Source organism: Phocoena sinus, chromosome X (assembly GCF_008692025.1).
Source record: "Phocoena sinus isolate mPhoSin1 chromosome X, mPhoSin1.pri, whole genome shotgun sequence".
In the NCBI taxonomy this organism is placed as follows: domain Eukaryota; kingdom Metazoa; phylum Chordata; class Mammalia; order Artiodactyla; family Phocoenidae; genus Phocoena; species Phocoena sinus.
This window is the reverse complement of record NC_045784.1, coordinates 12,715,196-12,738,853: the sequence shown is the minus strand read 5'-3', so window position 1 is coordinate 12,738,853 and position 23,658 is coordinate 12,715,196. Positions and strand designations below refer to the sequence as shown.

The window sequence follows — 23,658 nt, the reverse complement described above, 5'->3', positions numbered from 1 at the left end:
AGTGCGTGCCGTTCTCAGTAGCGTGATGAAATCTCGCGATTTCAGCTCTGCTCCCCGGGATCTGAATCATCCCTTTGGCCAGCATGTCCCACCCGTTAGTCAATTAGTGGCTGCAGTTGTAAGGTCTGCTGTCGCAGTGCCACACTGCTGTGTTCAAGTGACCCTGATTTTACTTAATCCTGGCTCCAAAGCGCCAGAGGAGTGATACTGGTGATTTGGAAATGCCAGAGATAAGACCTAAAGTGCTTCCTTTAAGTAAAAAGGTGAAAGGTCTCAATAAGGAAAGAAAAAAAATCAGACGCTGAGGGGGCTGAAACCTACGGTAAGACCAAATCTTTCATCGGTGACATTGCGAAGAAAGAAAAAGAAATTCATACTAGTTTTGCTGTCACACCTCAAACTGCAAAAGTTATGGTCGCAGTGTGTAAATGCTTACTTAAAATGGAAAAGGCATTCAATTTGTACAGTAAGATACTCTGACAGAGACCACATTCACATAACTTTTATTATAGTATTCTGTTATAGTTGTTCTATTTTATTATTAGTTATTGCTGTTAATCTCTTACTGTGCCTAATTTATAAATTAAACTTAATCATAGATATGTATGTATAGGAAAAACATAGTATGTATGGGGTTTGGTATTATCCTCAGTTTCAGACATCCACTGGGGGTCTTGGAATGTATCCCCTGAAGATAAGGGGGGGGTACTGTACAAAGCAACAATCTAATACAAGATCGTGGTTATACTTGAGTTGAAATTGAAAATAGTTAAGTGTAAGGAAAAAGGCATCAAGTTATACCTTAGCATCTTTAAAAATTGTGTCTGTGTGACACATAGTATATTATTGAATTATGTTATTTAACTTTAGTTTTATATTTGTGTACATAATGACATGAATTCATTTTTCTGATTTGGGTATCAAATGAGAATTGTATCATTTGGATTGAATTATGGACCACCTAACGGTGCCCACTACATAATGAGGTCCCCTAGGGCAGTTTGAACTGACTGCACAGAAACATCTGGGAGCTTGTTAAAAATACAAATTCTTAGGCTGCACTCAGACCTGCTGTACCAGAATCTCTGGGGTAGTTCCTAAGGAACCTGTGTTTTAATAAACTCTCCATTTGATTCTCATACATGCTAAAGATTGAGAACATTGAAACATGAAGGCAAGTGTCACAATTGCCATACTTGCTAATAGCATATTTAATTATCATGATAGTGGTGATATTACGAAAAGAACAAATATCCAACAATTTTTCAATTCTGTTCAATCTTTACATATGGTACACACCCTCTCTATTTTGCAATCAATCAGAAGGTGTGCTTCTGCTATAGGCTGGGAAGTATAATATTAAGAGCAGCATAAACAAAATTACTAATTTGACCTAAATTTCAAGGAAATCTTTCGTTTCCTACCTTGTTCATTTCTAGATAATAGAACAAACAGCACACAAAATACCATTAAGAAGAACTAGCTAAATTACAATGTCTGTGCTTTGCTGCATCCCTTAAAAAGAATGAAAATGTTGGCCAACATTTACACTCATTCTCATCAGAACTTCTCATTTCTTCTTCATGGTTTGTCTTTTTCCCGAAGTGGTTCAATGGACGATAGGAGTTGCTGAAATGTGGGCCGCTTTTCTGGAAGCTAAATAAAAGAAAAACCCAATGGTTTAGTTTATGAGGGCTATGATTAAAAATAAACTATGTAAAATATTTATACCTCAGTCCTAAAACTAGCAAATTTTACAATGTGGAAATACTATAGACATTTCTTCTAAAGAGAAAACAATTAGAGCCCTAAGAATTGGGGAAGAAACAGTATCTTTATTTGCATAAGATACGACTGCAGACCTTGGAAAACCAAGAGCATTAATGATAGAACCAACCCAAATAATAAAGGAATTCACCAGGAGAGCAGTATATAAAATTAACTTACAAAACCAATAGCCTTCCTATATGTGTACAATAACCAATTAGAAGATGTAATGGAAGAGAAAACCCCATTTACAATAGCAACAACACCTCAATAAAATATGAACAAAAATGTACCCCCCGCAAATGAGGAAAACTTTAAAACGCTGCTGAAAAATACAAACGTAGACTTGACCACATAGAAGAAAACATTGCTTGTCCTTGAATAGGACACACCAATACCATAAAGATGGTCAATTTCCCGAGTTAAAATACAAACCAAATACAGTCTCCTCCAAAATATGAACAAGCTGGCTTCAAGCTGAACAAATTGATTATCTAGTTTGTGGATTTTTAAATATGTGAAATAGCTAAGAAAACTATAAAGCAAGATGAGCAATGAGGGGGTGCTAGCCTACCTAGTATTAAAACATGTTAAATACAGCAGAAACTAATACAACATTGTAAATCACTATACTCCAATAAAAATTAATCCAAAAAATTAGACATTAAAAAAAGTGTTATAAAGTCTCTGTAATTAAAACAATAAATACAGCGCTAACACATGAATAGAGACCAGAGAACAGAAGAGAAAGTCCCAAAATGAATCCAAATACCTATGCAAATTTACTATCCTGTTACTGGGTATTTTGACACCATTCGATAGAATGTTATTGCTGGGGATAACATAGTCTTTTAATAAATGGTGCCTCAACAACTGAGTAGTCATTTAGAAAACGAAATCTTTGGATCCATACTTTTTATTCCATATACCAAAACAAACAGACTAGATCAGACACTTAAATGTAAAAGAATGAAACCATGAAAGTACTAGAGGAAAATCTGAGTGAACGCCTTTGCAATCTGGGTGTGGCAAAGCCTATCTAACTATAACTCAGTTTCCAGAAGCAAAAGAAGCAAATAATGATGTAGTCAACTGTATTTTTTTAAAAGAAAGTTTTGCATGGCAAAGAACATCATAAATTAAATCAAAGATAGGTGACAAACTGGGAGAAAATAATTACAATTTATGTCAGAGGTACAGTATTAATCTCCTGAATTTCTAAAGGGATCTTTAAAATTGAGGTGGGAGGAACAAAAACCTTATAGAAAAAGGGAAAAGATATGACATATAATTCTCAGAAAGATATACAAATGCTCTTCAAAATATGCCTCACTCATAATGAAAGATGTACCTAGGAAAGCTGCACTAAAATGCCATTTCTCGTCTATCAGATTGGCAGGAATTCAGAAGCTTAACAATGGTCTGTGTTGCTAGAGGGCCGATGCCTGTGGAGAGGAATTTATATGCTCTTTTTCTTTTTTGTAAGAAAGAAAGGGAAACAAAACCACACACCTATACATACATGTTCATTTTTGTACAAAGAAATACGGGAAAGCTAAACTGGAATCTAATGAAAATTGTTAATTTTCTCCCCAAAATTGTGAAATAAAATACCAAAAAGAAGGGAGACTAAACGACAAAACACTCACTATAAGCAGGACCTTCAGCTGGGGACTGCCCCCGTGCAACCTCCCCTCAATGGATTCTGCCCCAATTCTCACACTTTTACGGACCAACTGTAGGAAGAAGGCAGTTCCTTCCTGTTCAGGGCCCCCTGTCCATCTGACAGTGCAGGCACATTCCCAGGAGCTGGAGTGGGGAGGGCCAGGGAGGGTCCCAGCTTCAACTCAAACACCCTTGTCTGCTCCTCTTCTCCATCAGCCAGGTGACAGCAGTGAGTCTGCCTGGTTGTGGGCAGTGCCAGGTCTCTAACCCTCCTCTGACCCAGTCTGATCCTCTAGTGCCGCCTAAGGCTCTCATCCCCTTTACATTTGTGGTAAAAAAGAGTGGGGGAGCCTTAGATAGTATTTCAAGTGACATTGGGTGGGAAGTCACCAAGTGCCCATGTTCCAAGAAGAATTTAAGCTAAAAGATAAAATGTTACGTGATGCAGTCAGTAACTTCCAAAGTGGAATTCTAGGCTCCAACACAAGAGATGAGGAACTCCTTAAATCCTGTGCAGTCATTTATTCCTAGCACCCGCATAGTGCCTGGTGCACAGCTGCTCTATTAATATGTAACAACAACGACAACCACTTAGAGCACTTACCGTATACCGGGCACTGTTCTAAGGACTTTATAATATTAACTCATTCAATCCACACAATAAGTTAAGTACTATTTTATAGTGAAGCACAGAGATGTTAGGAGGCTTATGCAAGGTCCCACAGCTAGCATTCAACCCAGAGCTAGCATTCTGGCTCCAGAGTCCACATGCTTAACCACGATACTGATCTGTCTCTTAGGAGTGAATGAATGAATGCGTGAACGCATGACGGCAGCATTAGGCCCGTTTGTCAATGAGGCCACGCCGTATAATGACTATGGGCTGCGGGCTCTTAGATGAATGTTCTTAGAAGTCTCCTATTATCACATCACTCGCAAATGTCTTCAGGGGCTCCGTGTTGCCTATAGAAAGCCAAACTCACACTCATCTCCTTGTCATTCAGCCTACAGAATCTGGAGCAGACGTACTCTTCCAAACTCATTTCCAGCCCTTCCAACCACAGCTCCAGCCAAGCACGCGGTGCTCATTCCTGCCTCCCCACCTGTGCTTGTGCTGGTCGCTCTCACCTGGACACCCTTGAACTGTGTCTCCACCCACATAGTTGGGGAAGCTCTGTAGAGCTTTCCAGACCTGGCTCAGATAACGATGCGTTCTGGAAGCTGGGCTCCCTGTGTCCTCTGAGCTCTTCCTTCCTGTACTTACTTGTCTATGTTTCTAATTTGCACATATAATTATAAGCTATTTGCTGTTTTCAGTCCCACAAAAAAAGATACTCTTATTCTCTCCCTGCATGGAAGGCTTTTATTCAGCACTTGGGAGACAGGGGAAGGGAGAACAGACTGCTGTCCATTCTGTGCTCTCTACACGTGTTATTTGTTCTCTGTTACACGTTTTCTCCTTGAGGAGAGACCCTCTAGTGTTGTTGAGAACAGGGCCTCTGACACTAGCCAGCCTGCCTCTTACTAGCTGTGTGAGCTTGGGCGAGTCACTTAACCTCTCTGGGTCTCTGTTTCCACTTCTGTTCGTTTAGCCATGATAAGAGTACCTACTCACAGTGTGTTTCCTGTTGAATAAATGAGTTAATATTCGTAAAGTCCTTAGAACACTGCTGATATAAGTTGTTTGTTAAGTTGTTGGCGCCTACAGTGCTGGTTTCAGATCACAAACACCTGAGGGAAGGGGCTCAGGGCCATTTCCACCTGCTCTGTAGCAGGTGCCCCCACCCCCACCCCGCCCCCGCCTCAAAAACGCTTCTTCCGGCGGTGACGCAGCCACCGGCCCGGATGCGCCCGGCGCCTGCCCGCTCCCGCCAGTGGATCACTCGCCTCGTGCCAGCAGCTGTGCATGACCTGGTAGACTGTGTCCCACGCCAGCTGGGGCCGGTAGAGCCGGTGGCCCTGGGAGACCTTCATGACCACCTGCGAGTTGTCGTACAAGTCATAGGGCTGCTTCCCCAGGCTGAACACTTCCCACATCAGGATCCCTGCACCATGGGGAGGGCGGCGGCGGACAGATGAGAGAGAGCCAGCGTCAAAAGGTACAGTTTGTCGAACGAGCTTCACACGTTAGGTCAGGAAGGCTCTGGGTCAGAGCCGGGATCCCTGGGGGATGAGTCCAAGCATGGAGGACGGGGTAGGGAGGGCGGGCCTGGACCATAGCTTCTGGAGCCCAGGCTCTCTTCTCCCTGTTCCCTGAGACCCGGACGCCCGTTCTTGCCGGGAAATGGGGAACGGGCCAGGGCAGCTGCAGGGGGAGCTCCCTGGGGTCAAGGCCCTTGGGCTGCTTCAGAGAGGCGGCTGAGGCCTGGCAACCCACAGTGACAACCCCCAGCTCCAGCTCTTAGGAGTAATGGATGGGAGTCTTCGCCCTTTCTCTCTGCCTTGGCAACAGTTTCACTGCACCATCAAATTACCTTTTGGTGGAAATTTAAGATAAAATCATGGGCAACGCTCCTCCTTCTCTATTGCCACAGTGTTCTAGAATACTTTGTGGGTCAGGTGTCCTTTCAAAGATGTGATTAGAATCATTAGCTTTTCCTCGGGGAAGTGAATGCACAGCGTTTTCGGGCTCCTTGTCTGGAAGTTCACAGGGTATTTTCTGGAAGTATCCAGTGTATGGTGGACTCCAGGTTAAGAAACCGAGTTCTGGTCACGGTGGCCAAGAGGGTTGCATCTGGGGCCAGTCAGACGTGCCTTTTGAGGCCCAGGTTTGCCATTTACAGGCTGGGCGACTTTCTTAGTACTTCTCAGCTCTGCTTGCCTTCTGTAATATGCGGATATCTGCACATCACAGAGTTGTCGAGAGGATTGAATAGGATAAAACACGCGGAGCATTTAGAAGGGCACTGGAGACATTTTAAATGCTCTCTAAATGGTGGCCATTGTGATGTACTGGCCAAGCCAGAGAATTCCAGCACTCAGCCAGCTTCAAAAGCTTGGAAAACTAGAAATATGTAAGAAGGGAGAAAATTTTGTTCTAGAATCATAACTGAAGTACTAACTTCAAAACTTCTTTGACTTTTAGGGCTACAGATTTTTTGGTAAAATATTTACAGTAAGGCAATGTTACAAGTTATGGTGGCTGTGGGTTTTTTTTAAACAAATATTCTAAAACAACCATCCAAAAACGTGTGGCCCCTTTCACAATTGTCTCTTTGGAAGGCTAACCACTTATCTCAAGAATAATATCATTGCTTAAAATATCTGTGGGACTCCTCTTTGAGAATTGCTTTCAGAGGTCCTGGTTTATTTTGAGTATCTTCACTGGGGACAGATTATTTAAGAATGAATTTAGTTTTTGGAAACAGCCAGGAAATATTTGGAGCCAAATTCTGGCACATAAGGTAAGCAGTCGACCTGGGTAATGCAATGTTTTGGTCAAAACCCAGCTGTGACTATGGAGTAAGGATACCGATTTTTAAAAATATCTCTCATAAGGCATATCATTTGACACAAAGAGATTAAAACTAATTCTGACAAGTTCATCAGCACAAAATGACATCAAGTATTCACCAAAATGCGCTCTGTGGTTTTTCCTTTTTCTGTATACATTGGATTTATTTTTTTTACAATGAACAGTACCAATTTTACAAAAGGAATAATTATTTTTAACAATTGTCACATAGAAAACTAAACAGCTGACTACATTTTCCTTTCTTCAGGCTGTCATGTAGAAAGTCAAATTGTGCTTATGGACTCAGACAGGCATGAAATAGTTCTCAGTTGTATTTAATAGATTCCATAGCCTTATGATAATTTGGAATATTTATCCTGGGCTCATCTGACAGTGATTTTAAACAAGCCTGACATTCCTCCCAATGTAGAAAAATACCAGAAAATCTACAGAATCACAATTTAAGAATTGGCTCTGTTGTCTAATTACGTTTACTAAATTTCAATATAGATCTTTCAATAAAATAGGGGTCAGCATACTCTTTCTATAAAGGGCCACAAAGTAAGTTTTCTAGGCTTTGAGGGTCGTGCAGCCTCTGTGACAGCTACTGTTGCAAGCACAAAAGCAACCACAGACAATACATAAACCATATGTACAAAGGACCTGGCTGTGCTCCGATCAAACTTGCCTTACAGGAACAGGCCACTGGAATTGGTCCTGCGCCATGGTCTGGTGACCCCTGACCTAAATGATGAATTTTAACAGGGACACTAGTTGAAGTTGGAATGGGCCAAAGAAAGTGCTGAGTCATGTTTGGTATTTACACCAGGCATGGCCCCCAAACTGGTCAATTCAGAAGGGAATGATTATCACCCCGCTTCCGTGCAGAAAGTCGATGACTTCATTTTAAGCCCTTCACCGTTTTGTACCTCATGCAAACTGGGTTTTAGTTTTCGGTGACTCCTTTTTGAAAACTGAAATCTTCAGTGGGAAAGCTTTTATCCCTTTTGATTTTATGAGAAGGTGCTAGCAGGATGCCAATTATACAATACGTGGCAGACATCCTAACACCAGCACAAGAAAGGGTCACCATCACCTTCTTCAATCCCTTGCTTGTCTCTAGCCATACGTGTAATTTTGTAAGTGCCCAGAGCTTTTGCTGAAAATGGATGTTGCTGCTCTTGTGGTTTCCTGTTGTGGAAGCCAGCTTATGCAATGGGGGTGGGTCCCATGTGGCCACATTCTTACCGAACGCCCATACGTCTGACTTGCTGCTGTATTTGAAGTAGTGAAACACCTCTGGGGCTGACCACTTGACGGGAAACTTTGTTCCTACCGAACTGACATACTGGTCATCAAGAACATACCTGCAGAGGAAAACATCAACACAGCCCTTCAGCCAAGTATGCAGGACATACAGCCGTCCGGTCTCAGCGGAGGGCCTTGGTTTTCCAGACCTTTTGCTTCCTTTCAGTGTGGGAGCTTAGCTAGAGGCTGCTTATGACTTGTAAGCATTTAAAAAAATGATCTCTAACTTTGAAAATAGCAAAATCTGAATGCAAAATATTTGGTGAATAGAAAGATACACAAACAAGTAAAAGTAAAATCACTCCGAATCCCACCCCAAAGATAACCTGTCATGCAACCACTCAAGATACATTTTTGCTTGTACTTTCCAACCTTTTTTTCTATATATACTTTGAACAAAATTGGGTTTCTGTTGTATTGAGGTTTGCTTTTAGTTTTCCTTTAAGGGCATATCAAGAACATTTTCCCCATGGTTACATTCTCCTACAGCATCATGTTTAATGGCTGACTAGTCTTCCTTCTTACGGATTAACGTAATTTGTTTAACCGTGTAACTTCTAATCTTTTGCTATGGTAAACAATGATGGACAGAAATAATATCCTATGAAGTTAAAAATATATGCTCAAGATATGCACTACACTTTTGTTTATAATAATGATAAAAATGCAATCAACCTCGATGTCCCCAGGCTGAGGAGTGATTAAATATAATATGGCACATTAATAGAATAGTATGCAGCCATGAAAAAAGAGATCACTCTACACTGACCAAAATAAAAAGATGCCTATGGTTTATGGTTAGTGCAAAAGCATGTATAGGTAATGTGATTCCATTTTTGTGGGGACAAACAGTAAATGTCCATATTTGTGTATATGATTGGGTACACTTAGGAATCAGGTTTGAAAGGACATCCACTGAATGTGTCAGCCATAGTTACTCCTAGTGCTGAAAATAAGGGGAATGGGTGGGGGGGTAGATTCTACCTTTTGCTTTATACACTATTGCTGTATTTCTTACAATAAGCATATATTATTTGTACAGTTAATCAAGGAGAAGCCCACAAAAAACACATAAATAATGACTGCTAACTCAAGAAAATAGAAAAATGAAAATGATGGAGACTGAAACTTTGGATATAATTTATAGGAAAACTTCACACACAAAAATATGTTAGAGATGTTTATTGTACTTTAAAATAGCTGAAAAAGCTGGTGTGGCAAATCATTCTGGGAAATATTAATAATAGTAATAATAAATAATGCTTCCATGAGGTTACATATAGCACCTTCCATACTTCCCTCCCAAGCCCCCTCAGCTCCTCAGACACCACCAGACACTCAGAAACAACCCTGACACCCCTGACTGGGCTCTGCTCACGACCTAAACCTTCCTTCAAATCATCAGGACCAAGTTCAATCACAGGCATCTGACTGATGTGACCCGGGAGCTTCATGACCAACAGGGCCTGGTGCATGGCCTCCAGGATCCCTTATTTAGAGCAAGGCGTGCAGCCCCCTTTTCCTAAGTTACAAAGAACTTGACAGTATATTCCCTGGACGCTGGCGTAGCAGCCCACATTTCTGCTTTGAGAACAAAGTGGGATCAGCTCCCTCGGCCTGGGAGCCTCTCCCTGTCCTGAGCAGCTGTGAGCAGCTTTTTCTCTTGCGCTCAGGCGAGCTACACATTCGGAGTGTGGGCGTCGGAGAGGAAGTGCATGGTCAGAGGAGGGTGGCAGGGAGCACGCAGCTAAAGGGACACCCTGGCAACACTGAGGGGTCCCAGAAGAGGAGCAGCTTCTCTAATGAAATTTGGAGAAGACTTAAAAAAAATAGATCTTCCTATGGTGTTTTAGGGCCATGCTGGCTAAACATAGAGCTGGCTTTCGTCACCTCTTCAGATCGCTTTGAAACTGCGTTATCTCTCCTCAGAATGACATGAGTTTATGTCGAGTGTGTACAACTTTATAGCTGTATTTTGTCTCAATGGCAGGGACATCTACATGCCCTGTAGACTAAACCATGGGCAGTTTGAGGGCAGGGAGTATCCCAAACATTTCAGTATCTCTCATAAGGCCCAGGCATTGTGTAGGCACTCAATAAATGTTTGTTGAATGGAAAGGCTACCATGTATGTCTTCATTTCCTATGTAAAACCATGAAAATTGACTCTGAGGCTTACATAGTATAAGGATTCAGAATTCAGGAAATGGAAGACTCTTGTTAAACTGCTGTCATACTCAAACTAACTTCTCAAATCCTGAAGTGTTGCTAGAGTGCTCACCAAGGGATTCTGAGTCTACTGCAGGAAATTTAACAAAATGGCAAGAAAAAGTGTCCTAGTGTGGGAATTGGCTTACCGCGTCATCCCAAAGTCAGAAACCTTCACAGAGAGGTCACTGTCCACCAAGCAGTTCCGAGCAGCCTTTAGAGGGAAAGCAAAATTACCAAGTAGTAAAGATGACCAAGAATCCCCTGGCATCAAAATCAGACATTTTCCTTTTCTTTGGCAGAATTCTCAGCAAAATCGAAGATTGCCTATCACAACTCCAAATGTTCTATTTCAAAGGAAATGTCTAGAGTATAGGAGTTGTCTTTTTTCCTTCGCAATTTTCCATTTTTCAGAATGAAAATGTGCTCCCGTAAGTATTTTGCCTCAAGCATCCATCCTTGTCAAACAGCATGAAAGGTATTAGGCATTAAACACAGAACATGAGCTCATCGATGAGAAGGCAGAAATCATGTCTAGGGGTTCCCTCTCCACACTGCTAGGGCACCGTGCATTAACAGGCGCTTTGAAGGCATAACTGCTGCGCTGGGAACCCCACATACACTGGCCTAGTGTGCATGGCAGGTTTGCTGTTCAGCACAAGAAAATCTTAAAGATCAATCGATACCAGTGCAAACCAAGCAGAACACTCTCCATGCCCACCCTGACCCAAAGACACACACAAATTTCATTTCTTGTATTTTTGGTTACGGTACTGAACAAGTCCTTTAGCACTAAACCCTTCCTGGAGTAAAGGTAACCTTGGGTTAAATGGTTCTGGGAAACAGTAAAGTGACCAAAGTCTTTCCTTTCCATCTGTTTTCCTTTATACCGCAACCTAACTACATAGATCTTGATGGCTACTTCTACTCTTTCTATACTTCAAGTATTTTATTGTGAAATTGTGATTTTGATTACAAAAATGTCATGCGCTTAAGCATATCACAAGTGAGCAAAGTATAAGTGAAGATGCCCTCCTTGCCGTCCCTCCCAGTGGCCCCATCGCTGGAGGAGGGAGCTGGGGATAGCTTTCTTTCCTTACCAAGTCCCGGTGTATGAACTGGTGGCTCTCCAAGAAGGCCATGCCTTCACAAACATCATAGCACATTTCTAAGAGCTGGGAGGGCTCAAGTCTTTTCCCATGACTCTTCAGGTAACTCAGCAAGCAGCCATTGGTTATATATTCAGTCACTATGTATATAGGGTATCTCTTTGAACACACTCCATAGAATTTCACCAGCTTTGGATGGTTGAGTTTCCTGGAAACAACAGATGTTCAAAGTTCAATACTCAATTTCCATACTGCATTTTCCAGATGTCCTGAAAAAGAATCACTGTCAGATTTTTGTGTGTTTTAATTTCCCCCCTTCTAGTGGAATGGAGGAAGGGTCTGATTCTGGGAGCATTAGCCTTTGGAAGCAGAAGAATGCTGCCTCCTCTTGGATATTGACAACCGCAGCAGCCGTTAAGCTGTTCTGGGTGCTTGTTCAACTTTGCTACAGAGAATCAGGGTAGCAGTGGTCTGTTGCCTCAGAAATCCTGCTTAGTCTCGTGGCATCTTGAGAACTCCGTGGCTGATTTGGAGGAAGCTATACCCTAGGAGAAGTCACTTCCATTTTAAAGCATCCAACTTTCATGTCTAAACATTTCATTTAAAAAAATAGAATATGAAGGGTGTAGGTAAATGAAAATAGTTTCCATGTTAGAGAAGTGAGATTAGTTCTGATTTTCCTTTCTTTTTAAAAAAATTTCATTTTGCATTATTGTGACGTTATTTTTTTGATGATAAACTTAGAAAAGAATAACCACGTGACATAGCACTTCTAGTAGGTCATGACAGCTATTATGATGTTCATCAACTAGTCCTTATGTAATTGATCTATTATCAATTTACAGGATGCTTCTTTTTTTTCTTTTCCATTATGGTTTATTACAGGATATTGAATATAGTTTCCTGTGCTATACAATAGGACCTTGTTGTTTATCCATTCTCTATATCATAATTTGCACCTGCTAACCCCAAACTGCCACTCCATCCCTCTCCCACCCCGCTTCCCCTTGGCAACCACAAGTCTGTTCTCTATGTCTGTGAGTCTGTTTCTGTTTTGTAGATAAGTTCATTTGTGTCATATTTTAGATTCCACGTCTAAGTGATATCATATGGTATTTGTCTTTCTCTGTCTGACTTACTTCACTTAGTATGATAATCTCTCGGGCCATCCATGTTGCTGCAAATGGCATTATTTCATTCTTTTTTATGGCTGAGTAATCGTCCATTGTATATATGTTCCACATCTTCTTTATCCATTCATCAGTCGATGGACACTTTGGTTGCTTCCATGTCTTGGCTACTGTAAATAGTGCTGCTATAGATGAACTTATTTGCAAAGCAGAAAGAGAGTCACAGATGTAGAAAACAAACTTTTGGTTTCCAAGGGGGGAAGGGGGGGGTGGGATGAATTGGGAGATTGGGACTGACATATATACACTACTGTATATAAAATAGGTAACTAATGAGAACCTACTGTATAGCACAGGGAACTCTACTCAGTGCTCTGTGGTGACCTAAATTGGAAGGAAATCTAAAAAGGAGGGAATATATGTATATGTATAACTGATTGACTTTGCTGTACAGCAGAAACTAAGAGAACATTGTAAAGCAACTGTACCCCAATAAAAAAATAGTCCTGCTATGAACATAGAGGTGCAGGTATCTTTTCCAATTATGGTTTTCTCAGGGTATATGCCCAGGAGTGGGATTGCTGGGTCATATGGTAGCTCTATTTTTAGTTTTTTGAGGAACCTGCGTACTGTTTTCCATAGTGGCTGCACCAACTTACATTCCCACCAACGGTGTAGGAGGGTTCCCTTTTCTCCACACCCTCTCCAGCATTTGTTATTTGTAGATTTTTTTGGTAATGGCCATTCTGACTCGTGTGGTGTGGTACCTCATAGTTTTGATTTGCATTTCTCTACAAATTAATGATGATGAGCATTACAGGATGATTCTTTAATGTTCAGATGTGTAAAGTAAATTAAGTTTAACATGTCAACTTGACAATTTTTTTAACAGATGAGGATTCATTAAATATTCAGTTATTTTTTTCCTCCTTAGTTTAACTATAGGGACATGTGTTATCATGTTACTCAAGGCTGGGTTATGCATATTTGAGCAGTGTTAGGGACCTGCATTGCTCCCTTCAAAGGGAAGGCTTGTGGTGGGACCAAGGTCTATCACCCAATAAAAGGTGTTCCTTGAGCAAATTCAGTCACTGCCCAGGGGGCACATGGTAGGAATACCATGTCAATTGACACCTCCCACATTTCAGGCCTCCGTTTGACCGTTACATTTGAGATTTAACAGTTTCCCCTGATGATACAGTTTGGACTCGTTCTCTATGACTAGGTGATTTGTTAATGACTTTTTAGGATTCTGTAGGATTACCAGCTCTCTAATAGCAAAAAAATATCTTTTAAAGTTACACCACGACACAGGGGTTACACCATGACCCTAAGGGAGTTTCTGTCGGATTTTTCTGTTCTGACATCAAGGACCCCTTTCCCCGTTTTATGACAGTACAATTGCCAGAGATAGGATGAACTATATAATTTGCAGGGATCAGTGCAAAGTGAAAATGCAGGGATCCTTGTGTAAGAATTATTAAGAATTTCAATGGTGACAGCACAGCATTAAACCAAGCGCGGAGCCCTTCTAAGTGCAGGAGCCCTCGACACTGTGCAGGTTGTGTGCCCATGAAGCCAGCTCCAGCCAAAGGCTTCTGTTTGCATAGTACCTCTGCTTCCAAACAATTCGGCAATTGCAGTAGAAGTGGTTATTCTGACTCTCCGGGTACCTTTGGTCTTCATAAAAGAATGACTAAGGAAATGGATACTGGAAGGTCTGCTGGGTTTGCATCTCTGCTCTGCCACTTTTACTAGCTTGGTGACCTTGGGCTAGTTATTTAACATTTCTGTGCTTTAGTTTCCTACCAAACACAACAATGTTTTCCTACCAAAGACAACAGTGGTACATCCCTCATAGCCTTCTTATGAGGATTGAATGCATTAATGTTTATAAAGCACTCAGATGCCTGTAAACACTGTATATAAGTGTTTAAGTAAATTTTTAAAAAATGTTATTCCTCTGTAGCAGGCTAGGCTTTATGGTTTCAAGTGTCTTTGACCAAAGGCCTGCTATAGCATTGTTTCTCATACCATGCTGATTCGTTCCTTAGAGTAGGATGGCCAGCTCACTGTCCCAGTTTGCCTGGGACTGAGGGGTTTCCCAGGATGTGGGACTTTCAGTGCTGAAACCAGGAAAGTCCCAGGCAAAAATGGATGGTTGGTCACCCTTCAAAGTCTGATTCACCGTGTTGACAAGAGGTATAATCATTAAAAGAATTCTTTGTACTTACATGAGAGAGGGAGAGGGGGAGAGGGGGAGAGAGGGAGAGAGAACACATATGAATTGCCAAGAGTTGAGAGCTGCGCTTGGAGCTGAGGTCCATTAGCAAGGGTATCTTCATTTATCAGATGAGGAAAGAAGTAGGGTGAGAACAGGACTTGTACCACACTGTGTTGGGATATTGTTGTAGGGCATTAGTTTTCAGTAGTGCCTTAGTCCTGGCCACTAGAAGCGCATGCCCTTGGGCATGTGCTTTACAGGGCCCCACTCTGTTCCTCATTCTACCGCATCCCTCCCCACAGGACAAAGAGGCCAGAGGGCTAAGGAGACATGTCCACTCAGAACCAGTGTATCTCTTTATCACTCTTGGGGTACCAGGACTCTGGAATCCCCTGCCCACAAAGTACTGAGGCCTCTTCCAGGACCTTTGCAGACTCTTCCTGGTCTATCTCCCCAAGAGTGAACCATGCTATTGGTGTGCCTACCCCTAGCCGAGATAGTTGCTTGTGGGAGACACAGAGGGAGCTCGGATGTACTGAATGCTATGTCTGCATATAGGCACCGAGTACAGGATGGGGCTGGGGGTGGGAAGAGAAAGGGGAGAGGTGGAGTTTTGCGGTGGGTGGGGAGCATGGTCCAGAGGCTGACTTCTCTAAAGAGCCTTGAGAATTCTAAATTTGAATACGACCTCTCAGGTTGTTGTGAAGGTATACTTGTCAGAGGAGACGCATAGAACCAATTTTGTGTAATGGTGTGTTAAATTGACTTATAACTTCTAAATATTTGTATCTATGATCTGTGGATTCTTTTTTTCCTGTTGAAAAATGGTGCGTTTTTAAATTGAAGTCTAGTTGATTTACGATGTCGTGTTAGTTTCAGGTGCACAGCAAAGTGATTCAGATATACACACACACACAAGCACACACACGCTCTTTTTCACAGTCTTTTCCATTATAGCTTATTACAAGATACTGAATACAGTTCCCTGTGCTGTACAGTAGGTCCTTGTTGCTTATCTATTTTATATACAGTGGTGTGTAGATGTTAATCCCAAACTCCTAATCTATCCCTCCCCTGACCTCTCCCCTTCGGTAACCATAAGTTGGTTTTCTATGTCTGAGTCTATTTCTGTTTTGTAAATAAGTTCATTTGCGTCACATTTTAGATTCCACATAAAAGTGATATCATATGATATTTGTCTTTGTCTGTGTTCACTTCGTATGATCATCTCTAGGTCCATCCATGTTGCTGCAAATCGTATTATTCCATTCTTTTTTATGACTGAGTAATATTCCGTTATATATTCTATGCTATGTGGACTCTTGATTCAGGCCTTGCAAATGTTAGGGACAGATCCGTTAGCATGAATGTCCCCTCATGGTGAGGGTAAACCACCATTCCTCAGGGGAAACTTACATCATGGTCTGGGCCTCCTGGAAGAATTCGTCTTCTGACATGGAGCCCTCCTTGATCATCTTAACAGCAACTTCATACTGCCCCTTCCACTTGCCCAGATGGACCACTCCGAACTGGCCACTTCCCAGCTCCTTCAACAGGGCAATCTCTTCTCTTTTCAGTTCCCAGATTCCTAATAAGGCAAGACAGACCCTCTTTAGGATGAGAATAGAAGGCTTTGGGGCTAACAGCTTCCCAAGTGGTTCCCTCTCCAATGAGAGTTTAACACTGACGATATGAAGAACAGCAAGACCTTTTAATTTTAAGTTGATCACTTAAAAAGAAAATCCTTAGTGATATGGTCTTATGATCTGTTAGACCACACGATAATGTCACCAGAACAGTATTGTTCCTGAAGCACCTACAATTATTGACAAGAAAAGTTAGAGTGAAAAAACCTTTGCCGACCAGAGGCGTCTTGGAAAGACTTGGTGTCAAAATGTGCTCAGTGCCCTTAGCTTAGTAAAATATCATTACATTTTCTTATAAAATAAATTAAGCTGTGATCCAGGTTGCACACTGGCTCCCCTGAGCAGGCAGAGAATCCCAGAAGAAGAAAGGACAGGCAGTGGGGTTCTAGAGGCTGATGACTGGGTCAGTCTTTTTGGTAATGCTGGGGAGATTACAGAGTTAGGTTGGGAGGACAGAAAAGGTTTCAGTTTATATAAGAAAACGAATGAATATATTAGAGCTGACGCCCTCCCTGACGCAAGCTGAATAGGGATCTCCTCCCTGTCTTCCATCTTTTTTTTTCCAGTAAATTAACCACACATATATATATATATATTTAAAATGAAAAATGGTAGGAAATGGAGTTTAAGAACCCAAGGGCATGTCCATACCACTTCCCAAGGACACGGAGATGGGAACCTTGTTGGCCTTCGTTGACACAGGGTGGCGGAGTCGTGTGATCATGCCTGCAATGGAATCAGCTTCACATCATCACATGATGACATTATATCACATCACATTACCTTACATTGGTTCACACCTCTGCTTATGCTCTCTCTAGAGCAGCTGAAAAAGCACAGAGTTCATGATGTTGTCATGCAGAGAGAGACTCCATTCTAACCATATTCATCCTGTAGTTACATTAATTTGCTTGACTTGACTAACTAGTTCTATGTAAAGCAAAAATTCAAAGAGTAAAAGCTATCAATACTTTGTGTGATTTTTAAAAAATCTCATCAAAGTTAGTTGCTTGATGGAATCTTTTATTTTAAAAAGTTTCTCATTTTTATTTTGCTAGCTTTTCTTGTTTTAATTATTTTATTGCATTTGTAGCTAGCCATCAACTATTTTTTTAAATTGAAGTATAGTTGATTTACAGTATTTTATTAGTTTCAGGTGTACAGCGCAGTGATTCAATATTTTTATAGATTATACTCCACTTAAAGTTATCACAAAATAATGGCTCTTTTCCCCTGTGCTGTACAATATATACTTGTTGCTTACTTATTTTAGATATAGTAGTTTGTATCTCTTAATCCCGTCTCTACCTTGTCCCTCCCGCCTTCCCTCTCCCCACTGGTAGCCACTAATTTGTTCTCTTTATCTGCGAGTATGTTTCTGTTTAGTTGTATTCATTCGTTTTATTTTTTAGATTCCACATATAAGTCTCATTTCACTGACTTATTTCACTAAACATAAACCCCCTAGGTCTACCCAGTTGTTACAAATGGCAGAATTTCATTCTTTTTTATGGTCGAGTAGTATTCCATTGTATATATACACCACATCTTCTTTATCTGTTCATCTGTTGATGGACACTTAGGTTGTTTCCATATCTTGGCTATTGTAGATAATGCTGCTGTGAACATGGGGTGCATATATCTTTTCAAATTAGTGTTTTCATTTTCTTCAGATATATACCCAGGAGTGGGATTGCTGGGTCATACGGCAGTGCTATGTTGAGTTTTTTGAGGAACCTCCATGCTGTTTTCCATAGTGGCTGCACCAATTTACATTCCCACCAATAGCGTACTAGGGTTCCCTTTTTTGCACATCCTCATTAACATTTGTTATTTGTGGACTTTTTGACGGTAGCTGTTCTGACAGGGTGAGGTGATAGCTCACTGTGGTTTGGATTTGTATTTCTCTGATGAGTACTGATCTTGAGCATCTTTTCATGTCTTTTGGCCATCTGTATATCCTCTTTTCATATGTCTTTTGGCCATCTGTATATCCTCTTTGGAAAAATGGCTATTCAGGTATTTTGCTATCTTTTTATAGTCCCATATTTAAGTATTATACACACAGCACATACATTTGGTTAAAAAAAACAAATCCAAACAGTACACAAGGGTACAAGATAAGTAAACCACTTGAATTTTTTTTTTTTTTTTTAAATGAGCTTGGGCTTCCCTGGTGGCGCAGTGGTTGAGAGTCCACCTGCCGATGCAGGGGACACGGGTTTGTGCCCCGGTCCGGGAGGATCCCACATGCCACGGAGCGGCTGGGCGTGTGAGCCATGGCCGCTGGGGCTGCGCGTCCGGAGCCCGTGCTCCGCAGCAGGAGAGGCCCCAACAGTGAGAGGCCCACATACCGCAAAAATAAAAATAAAAAAAATTTAAAATGAGCTTATTCTTAAATTGCATTTAACGGTCAAGTCATTTTAATTGTTTACATGGAGTTATGGTAAAGCTGGGTTAAAATAGTCACAGTATTTATAGTGGTTCAAAATAACTCATTTAAAAAAATGTATGTTTCTTGCTTTAAATGTGTGATGTTTTCCAAGTCCTGGGAGCTCTCACACATGTTTCGTTTCTCTCCTTCCTTTTTTCTCTATTACTTATCTAGTTTTTACATGAGTGGTCTCTTGTAAACCCTGCACCTTTAATTAGCAAAAAAAAAAAAATTAACATACTCCTCCAAAATACGTGTATATATAATTGCTGCTGTGTTGATACAATATATGAATCATAAAATATACTCACAAATAGAAAACTCAAGAGAATTAGATTTTAGAAACAAATCTAAATAAACATTTTAGTATTTTCTTCCCATCCCCTGGGGAATTTCTTGTGTATCCTCTGGAGTGGAATCATTCCACTTGGAGACATCTATTTATACAATACCTTTTCCAAAGTGTATTTTTCAGGTGCTACATGTTAAAATACACAATTGAAGGAATTGGGACCATGGAAAAATACAAATAAAAACCAAAATCAACACCAGGAGTAAGAGCAATTCACCCGCGCGCCTGTGATCAGGTCAGGTAGGGTTGCACAAGTTTGATGCTGATCCCACAGCTTACTTTTACTAACTGTTGGAAATTCATCCAGTCACTGCCTGTAAGTGGAACTAGTCTAGATAAGACATTTAGAGTGGATTTTTAAATTTCATTTTTTTTAGGTTTATTGAGATTTTATTGACATATAACATAGGTAACTCTTAAGGTGTACAACTGTGATGATTTGATACATGTATACAGTGTAAAATGATTGCCACAATAAGGTTAGTTAATACTTCCATTACAAGGGATTTCTATATATTTTTATATTATTTTATACTATTTGTATCAGTCAATTAGGCAAAATTTAAAAAGGGTGATAGCACCCAGGGTCAGTGAGGATGAAGTGTTGCTGTTAGTGGGAGCATACATTTCTGAATAGCATTTGACAGTGTCTGAATTTTAAACATTCTTAACCATTATCTCAAATTCCACTTTTAGGGAATTTGGCTACAGAGACACTCATACAGGTACACAGAGCTATGTTTGCATGAAACAGCCATTGTTATGTGAAAATATTGTACATGATCCAACTGCTGATCAGTATACGGTTCGGTGAATGAATTACGGAGTAATTCTACAATAGATTTCCATTAAACAGATCAGAGTGAGCTATACACAAGTGCATGGAAAGACTTCTAAGACATGCAGAGTAAAGAAAGCAGGCTGAAAAGTAGTATGTATAGAATGATCTCATATCTGTAAACATATAATGTGTGTACATACATATATATTATATATATGCATATATATAATGAATAATAAATGTTAGTGTCAGCATAGAAAAAAATTCTGTCAAAATAGACACCAGCTTGTCCATGAAGGTTATCTCTCCGATGATGCACATTTCTATATTGCTTGAATTTTGCAGTCATCTTACTTCTGTAGGCAGAAAAAAAACTGCAAATATTTTTATAAAGAGAATCTCTACTTCTAAGTCACTGAACTCACTCAACTTCATTTTTCCTGGCATTATAGAGTGTATAATGTTATATTCCAGGAAGTGTAGGTTAAAAATCTCAACAGTCGGGCTTCCCTGGTGGCGCAGTGGTTGAGAGTCCGCCTGCCGATGCAGGGGACGCGGGTTCATGCCCCGGTCCGGGAAGATCCCACATGCCGCGGAGCGGCTGGGCCCGTGAGCCATGGCCGCTGAGCCTGCGCATCCGGAGCCTGTGCTCCGCAACGGGAGAGGCCACGACAGTGAGAGGCCCGCGTACCGCAAAAAAAAAAAAAGGAAAAAAAAAAAAAAAAAATCTCAACAGTCATAGGGCTTGAGAGCATTTTTCCCCTACTTTCATGATTCCTTATATAATTAAGAGTATTAGGAGTGGGGGGAGGGATAAATCAGGAGTTTGGGATGAACATATACACACACTACTGTATATAAAATGATAAACAACAAGGACCTACTGTACAGCACAGGGAACTACACTCAATATCTTGTAATAACCTATAATGGAAAAGAATCTGAAAAAGAATATAGATATATTATATACATCTGAATCACTTTGCTGTACACCTAAAACATTGTAAATCAACTATACTTCAATTAAAAAAAAAGAGTATTAGGAGGGTCAGTAATATCCAAGAAAATTTATATTTATCAACAAGGACCCATAAAAGAAAAACTGAACCAAGTTACCTGCTGAATTGTGTTGATGATAGTGAATAAGCTTTGGAATGGAATCAAAACAGTAGTTTTCTGCCAGGTACAATTTGTTCTCGGCATTTGTATGCACATGGTAATGTTTGACGGTTCCTTTTTTATCACTAGTAAGGAAGAAAGAATGTTAGAATGTTTTTAATAAACAAGTGAAGCTTGATTACATAATGGTTAAATCATTATTTTATGTGCATTTGCAAAGTTTAGAAAGGGAAGTCAGAGGTGGCTTCTGAGTCTTGACGTCTAGTGTTTTTCTGGAGGTGTCCACGATAATCCATAAGTATGGAAGAGGGCTCCTCTCTGAACTCAGTGGATCTTTTGTGCTCATACAGAATTCATCTATAATAAAATTCCCCCTTTCTGTACCGTTCTTCCTTTAGTAAGTATAAAGCCGGCATCTTCCTTTGGTGATTGAGAGCCCTGCAGTTTTCAGGATCATTATTCTGAACATTAATTCTCTTTTAGGATAGTAATGGAGATTAAAAGGTGGGAGGCAAAGGTCATTAGGCTGTGGATGGGAAGCTCTTTTGGGAGTGGAGTGTACAGGTTGGAGTTGGTGGGAATAGCCTGAAATTCCTCATGCGAACTTGTGCCTTTTTCCCATAAAACTTTTTTTTTTTTTTTTCTGTTGCCCTACTTGTAGAAAATAGTGGTGAATTGATGCACGTTGATTTAGGCTAACCAGGAATGATATGCCTGTCTTAGATGTTAGAGTCTAGCGTAGCGGTCAAGAACTGGGCTTTGAGTACGTTTCTATCGCTGGCTAGCTACCTCATCCAGTTGTTGTAAAGCTCAGATGAGAGTATGTATATATCAGTTGCACTATGCTTGGCACATAAGAAACTGTTAATATATTCTTGTTGCTGTAATGTCAGCCTCGTTAGGATTACAGTTATAAAAAGGAGAAAGGATGCTTTCTTGTTGCATATGGCTCATTGGCTCTTGGTCTGAGCATCACATTCACTCCAGCCGAATGATGGTGTTTCATTAAAGAAGGCTTCTGTAGTCTTTCATTGGGATTCTTTTCATTTGATTCCTCATCTATTTGCTGATTTTTTTTTTTTCTATGTAGCCACCTTCAAAAATGAATCTGGTGTCAAGAAGCTTAACTAAGAGGACTTCTGACATCAGGTTTGGCTGAAACTGGAGGCCCTGAGGGCCATAGAGCTTTTGATATTCAGTGAACCAAGCCTTCTCCCCCTTCTTACTGGGTTGGCTTTAGTCAGCATCCAAGTTTGCAAGCTAGTACACAAGGTGCACCGGGGATGTGGCTTCTGGCACTGGAAAATGCCATGTGAATGCTCATGGTACATGCTGTTATCTCAAATTGGAGGTAGGTACTCGGTAAAAAAAATTCCCGAAATAAAATAACTTTTTCATCACTTAATTATTTAAAAAATACATATATGCACCACAAGGCAGGGCACATGGAGAAACCACCAAGGCCCTTCAGTCATTCAAGGTCGTTCAATCCAAGCATTAAAAAAGGGGTCGCACACATAGACTTTTTTTTTCAAATGGCCCTAATCGAGATTTGACCAGATTCTCATTCCAAAACATTGGGTGGTTTCAGCACAGACACAGGGATATGATTGAGGGAACATAAACTTGGCTGTTGAAGGCCTGGCTTCAAGTCTGTCATTTATTAGTTTTGAGGGTGGTCTTTATAAGCTCTCTTTGAGAGTGGCATGGACATATATACTCTACCAAATGTAAAATAGCTAGTGGGAAGCAGCCGCATAGCACAGGGAGATCAGCTCGGTGCTTTGTGACCACCTAGAGGGTGGGATAGGGAGGGTGGGAGGGAGACGTAAGAGAGAAGAGATATGGGGATATATGTATATGTACAGCTGATTCACTTTGTTATACAGCAGAAACTAACACACCATTGTAAAGCAATTATACTCCAATAGAGATGTTAAAAAAAGAAAAAAAGAAAAGCTGTCTTTGAACCTCAGTCCTCTCATATGTAAAACGGTGTAAATAAAAACAGCTTTCCTGTTTGCTCCACGGGATGTTTAGAAGGAACAAAAAGGCTAACAACCAATGGGAAAGTGGCTTGTAAGACTCTGGAGGGGGACCCTAATGTTGGTGAGGGTGACTTGCCTGAGGTAACCGTGGGGCCTTATATACCTAAGCATGCGGGGGAGGGGGGCAGGTAGAATTACTGTTTCCCAGCAACAACAATGCTAGTGATTACTGTTACTTTATTAAGTGTGTGCTATGTGTCAGGCACTGTTCTGATCCAATTTGTGAATTAACCCACTTCATCCATAGAACATAATGGTTATTATGTCCACTTTTCAGATGAGGAAGTTGAGGCACAGAAGTTAAGAAACTTGCCTAGTGTCATAAGGTTTTGAAATGGCAGAGTCAGGATTTGGACTCAGAGGTGCAGCTTAACACCAGAACTCTTAACCACACCAACAGGACAGCACCCCAGA

At 40.8% G+C, this 23,658-nt stretch overlaps 1 protein-coding gene across 7 annotated transcripts in view; it reads right to left on the bottom strand.

The window, feature by feature from the left end:
• Positions 1 to 1,193: 1,193 nt before the first annotated feature.
• BMX (BMX non-receptor tyrosine kinase) overlaps positions 1,194 to 23,658 on the bottom strand; it is a 48,706-nt gene continuing 26,241 nt past the window's right edge. For 3 of the 7 annotated variants that reach the window (XM_032619277.1, XM_032619279.1, XM_032619281.1), the window contains 8 exons: positions 21,194 to 21,321; positions 17,162 to 17,236; positions 16,281 to 16,452; positions 11,502 to 11,718; positions 10,551 to 10,615; positions 8,135 to 8,253; positions 5,320 to 5,477; positions 1,194 to 1,656 (listed from right to left, as the gene is read on the bottom strand). In XM_032619277.1, coding sequence (XP_032475168.1) covers positions 1,582 to 1,656; positions 5,320 to 5,477; positions 8,135 to 8,253; positions 10,551 to 10,615; positions 11,502 to 11,718; positions 16,281 to 16,452; positions 17,162 to 17,236; positions 21,194 to 21,321 — 1,009 coding nt within the window. In that variant the 3' untranslated portion in view covers positions 1,194 to 1,581. Of the gene's footprint in view, positions 1,657 to 5,319; positions 5,478 to 5,906; positions 6,437 to 8,134; positions 8,254 to 10,550; positions 10,616 to 11,501; positions 11,719 to 16,280; positions 16,453 to 17,161; positions 17,237 to 21,193; positions 21,322 to 23,658 lie in introns of those variants that run through there. The other 4 variants (XR_004347994.1, XR_004347993.1, XR_004347995.1 and 1 more) reach the window with 4 other exon arrangements.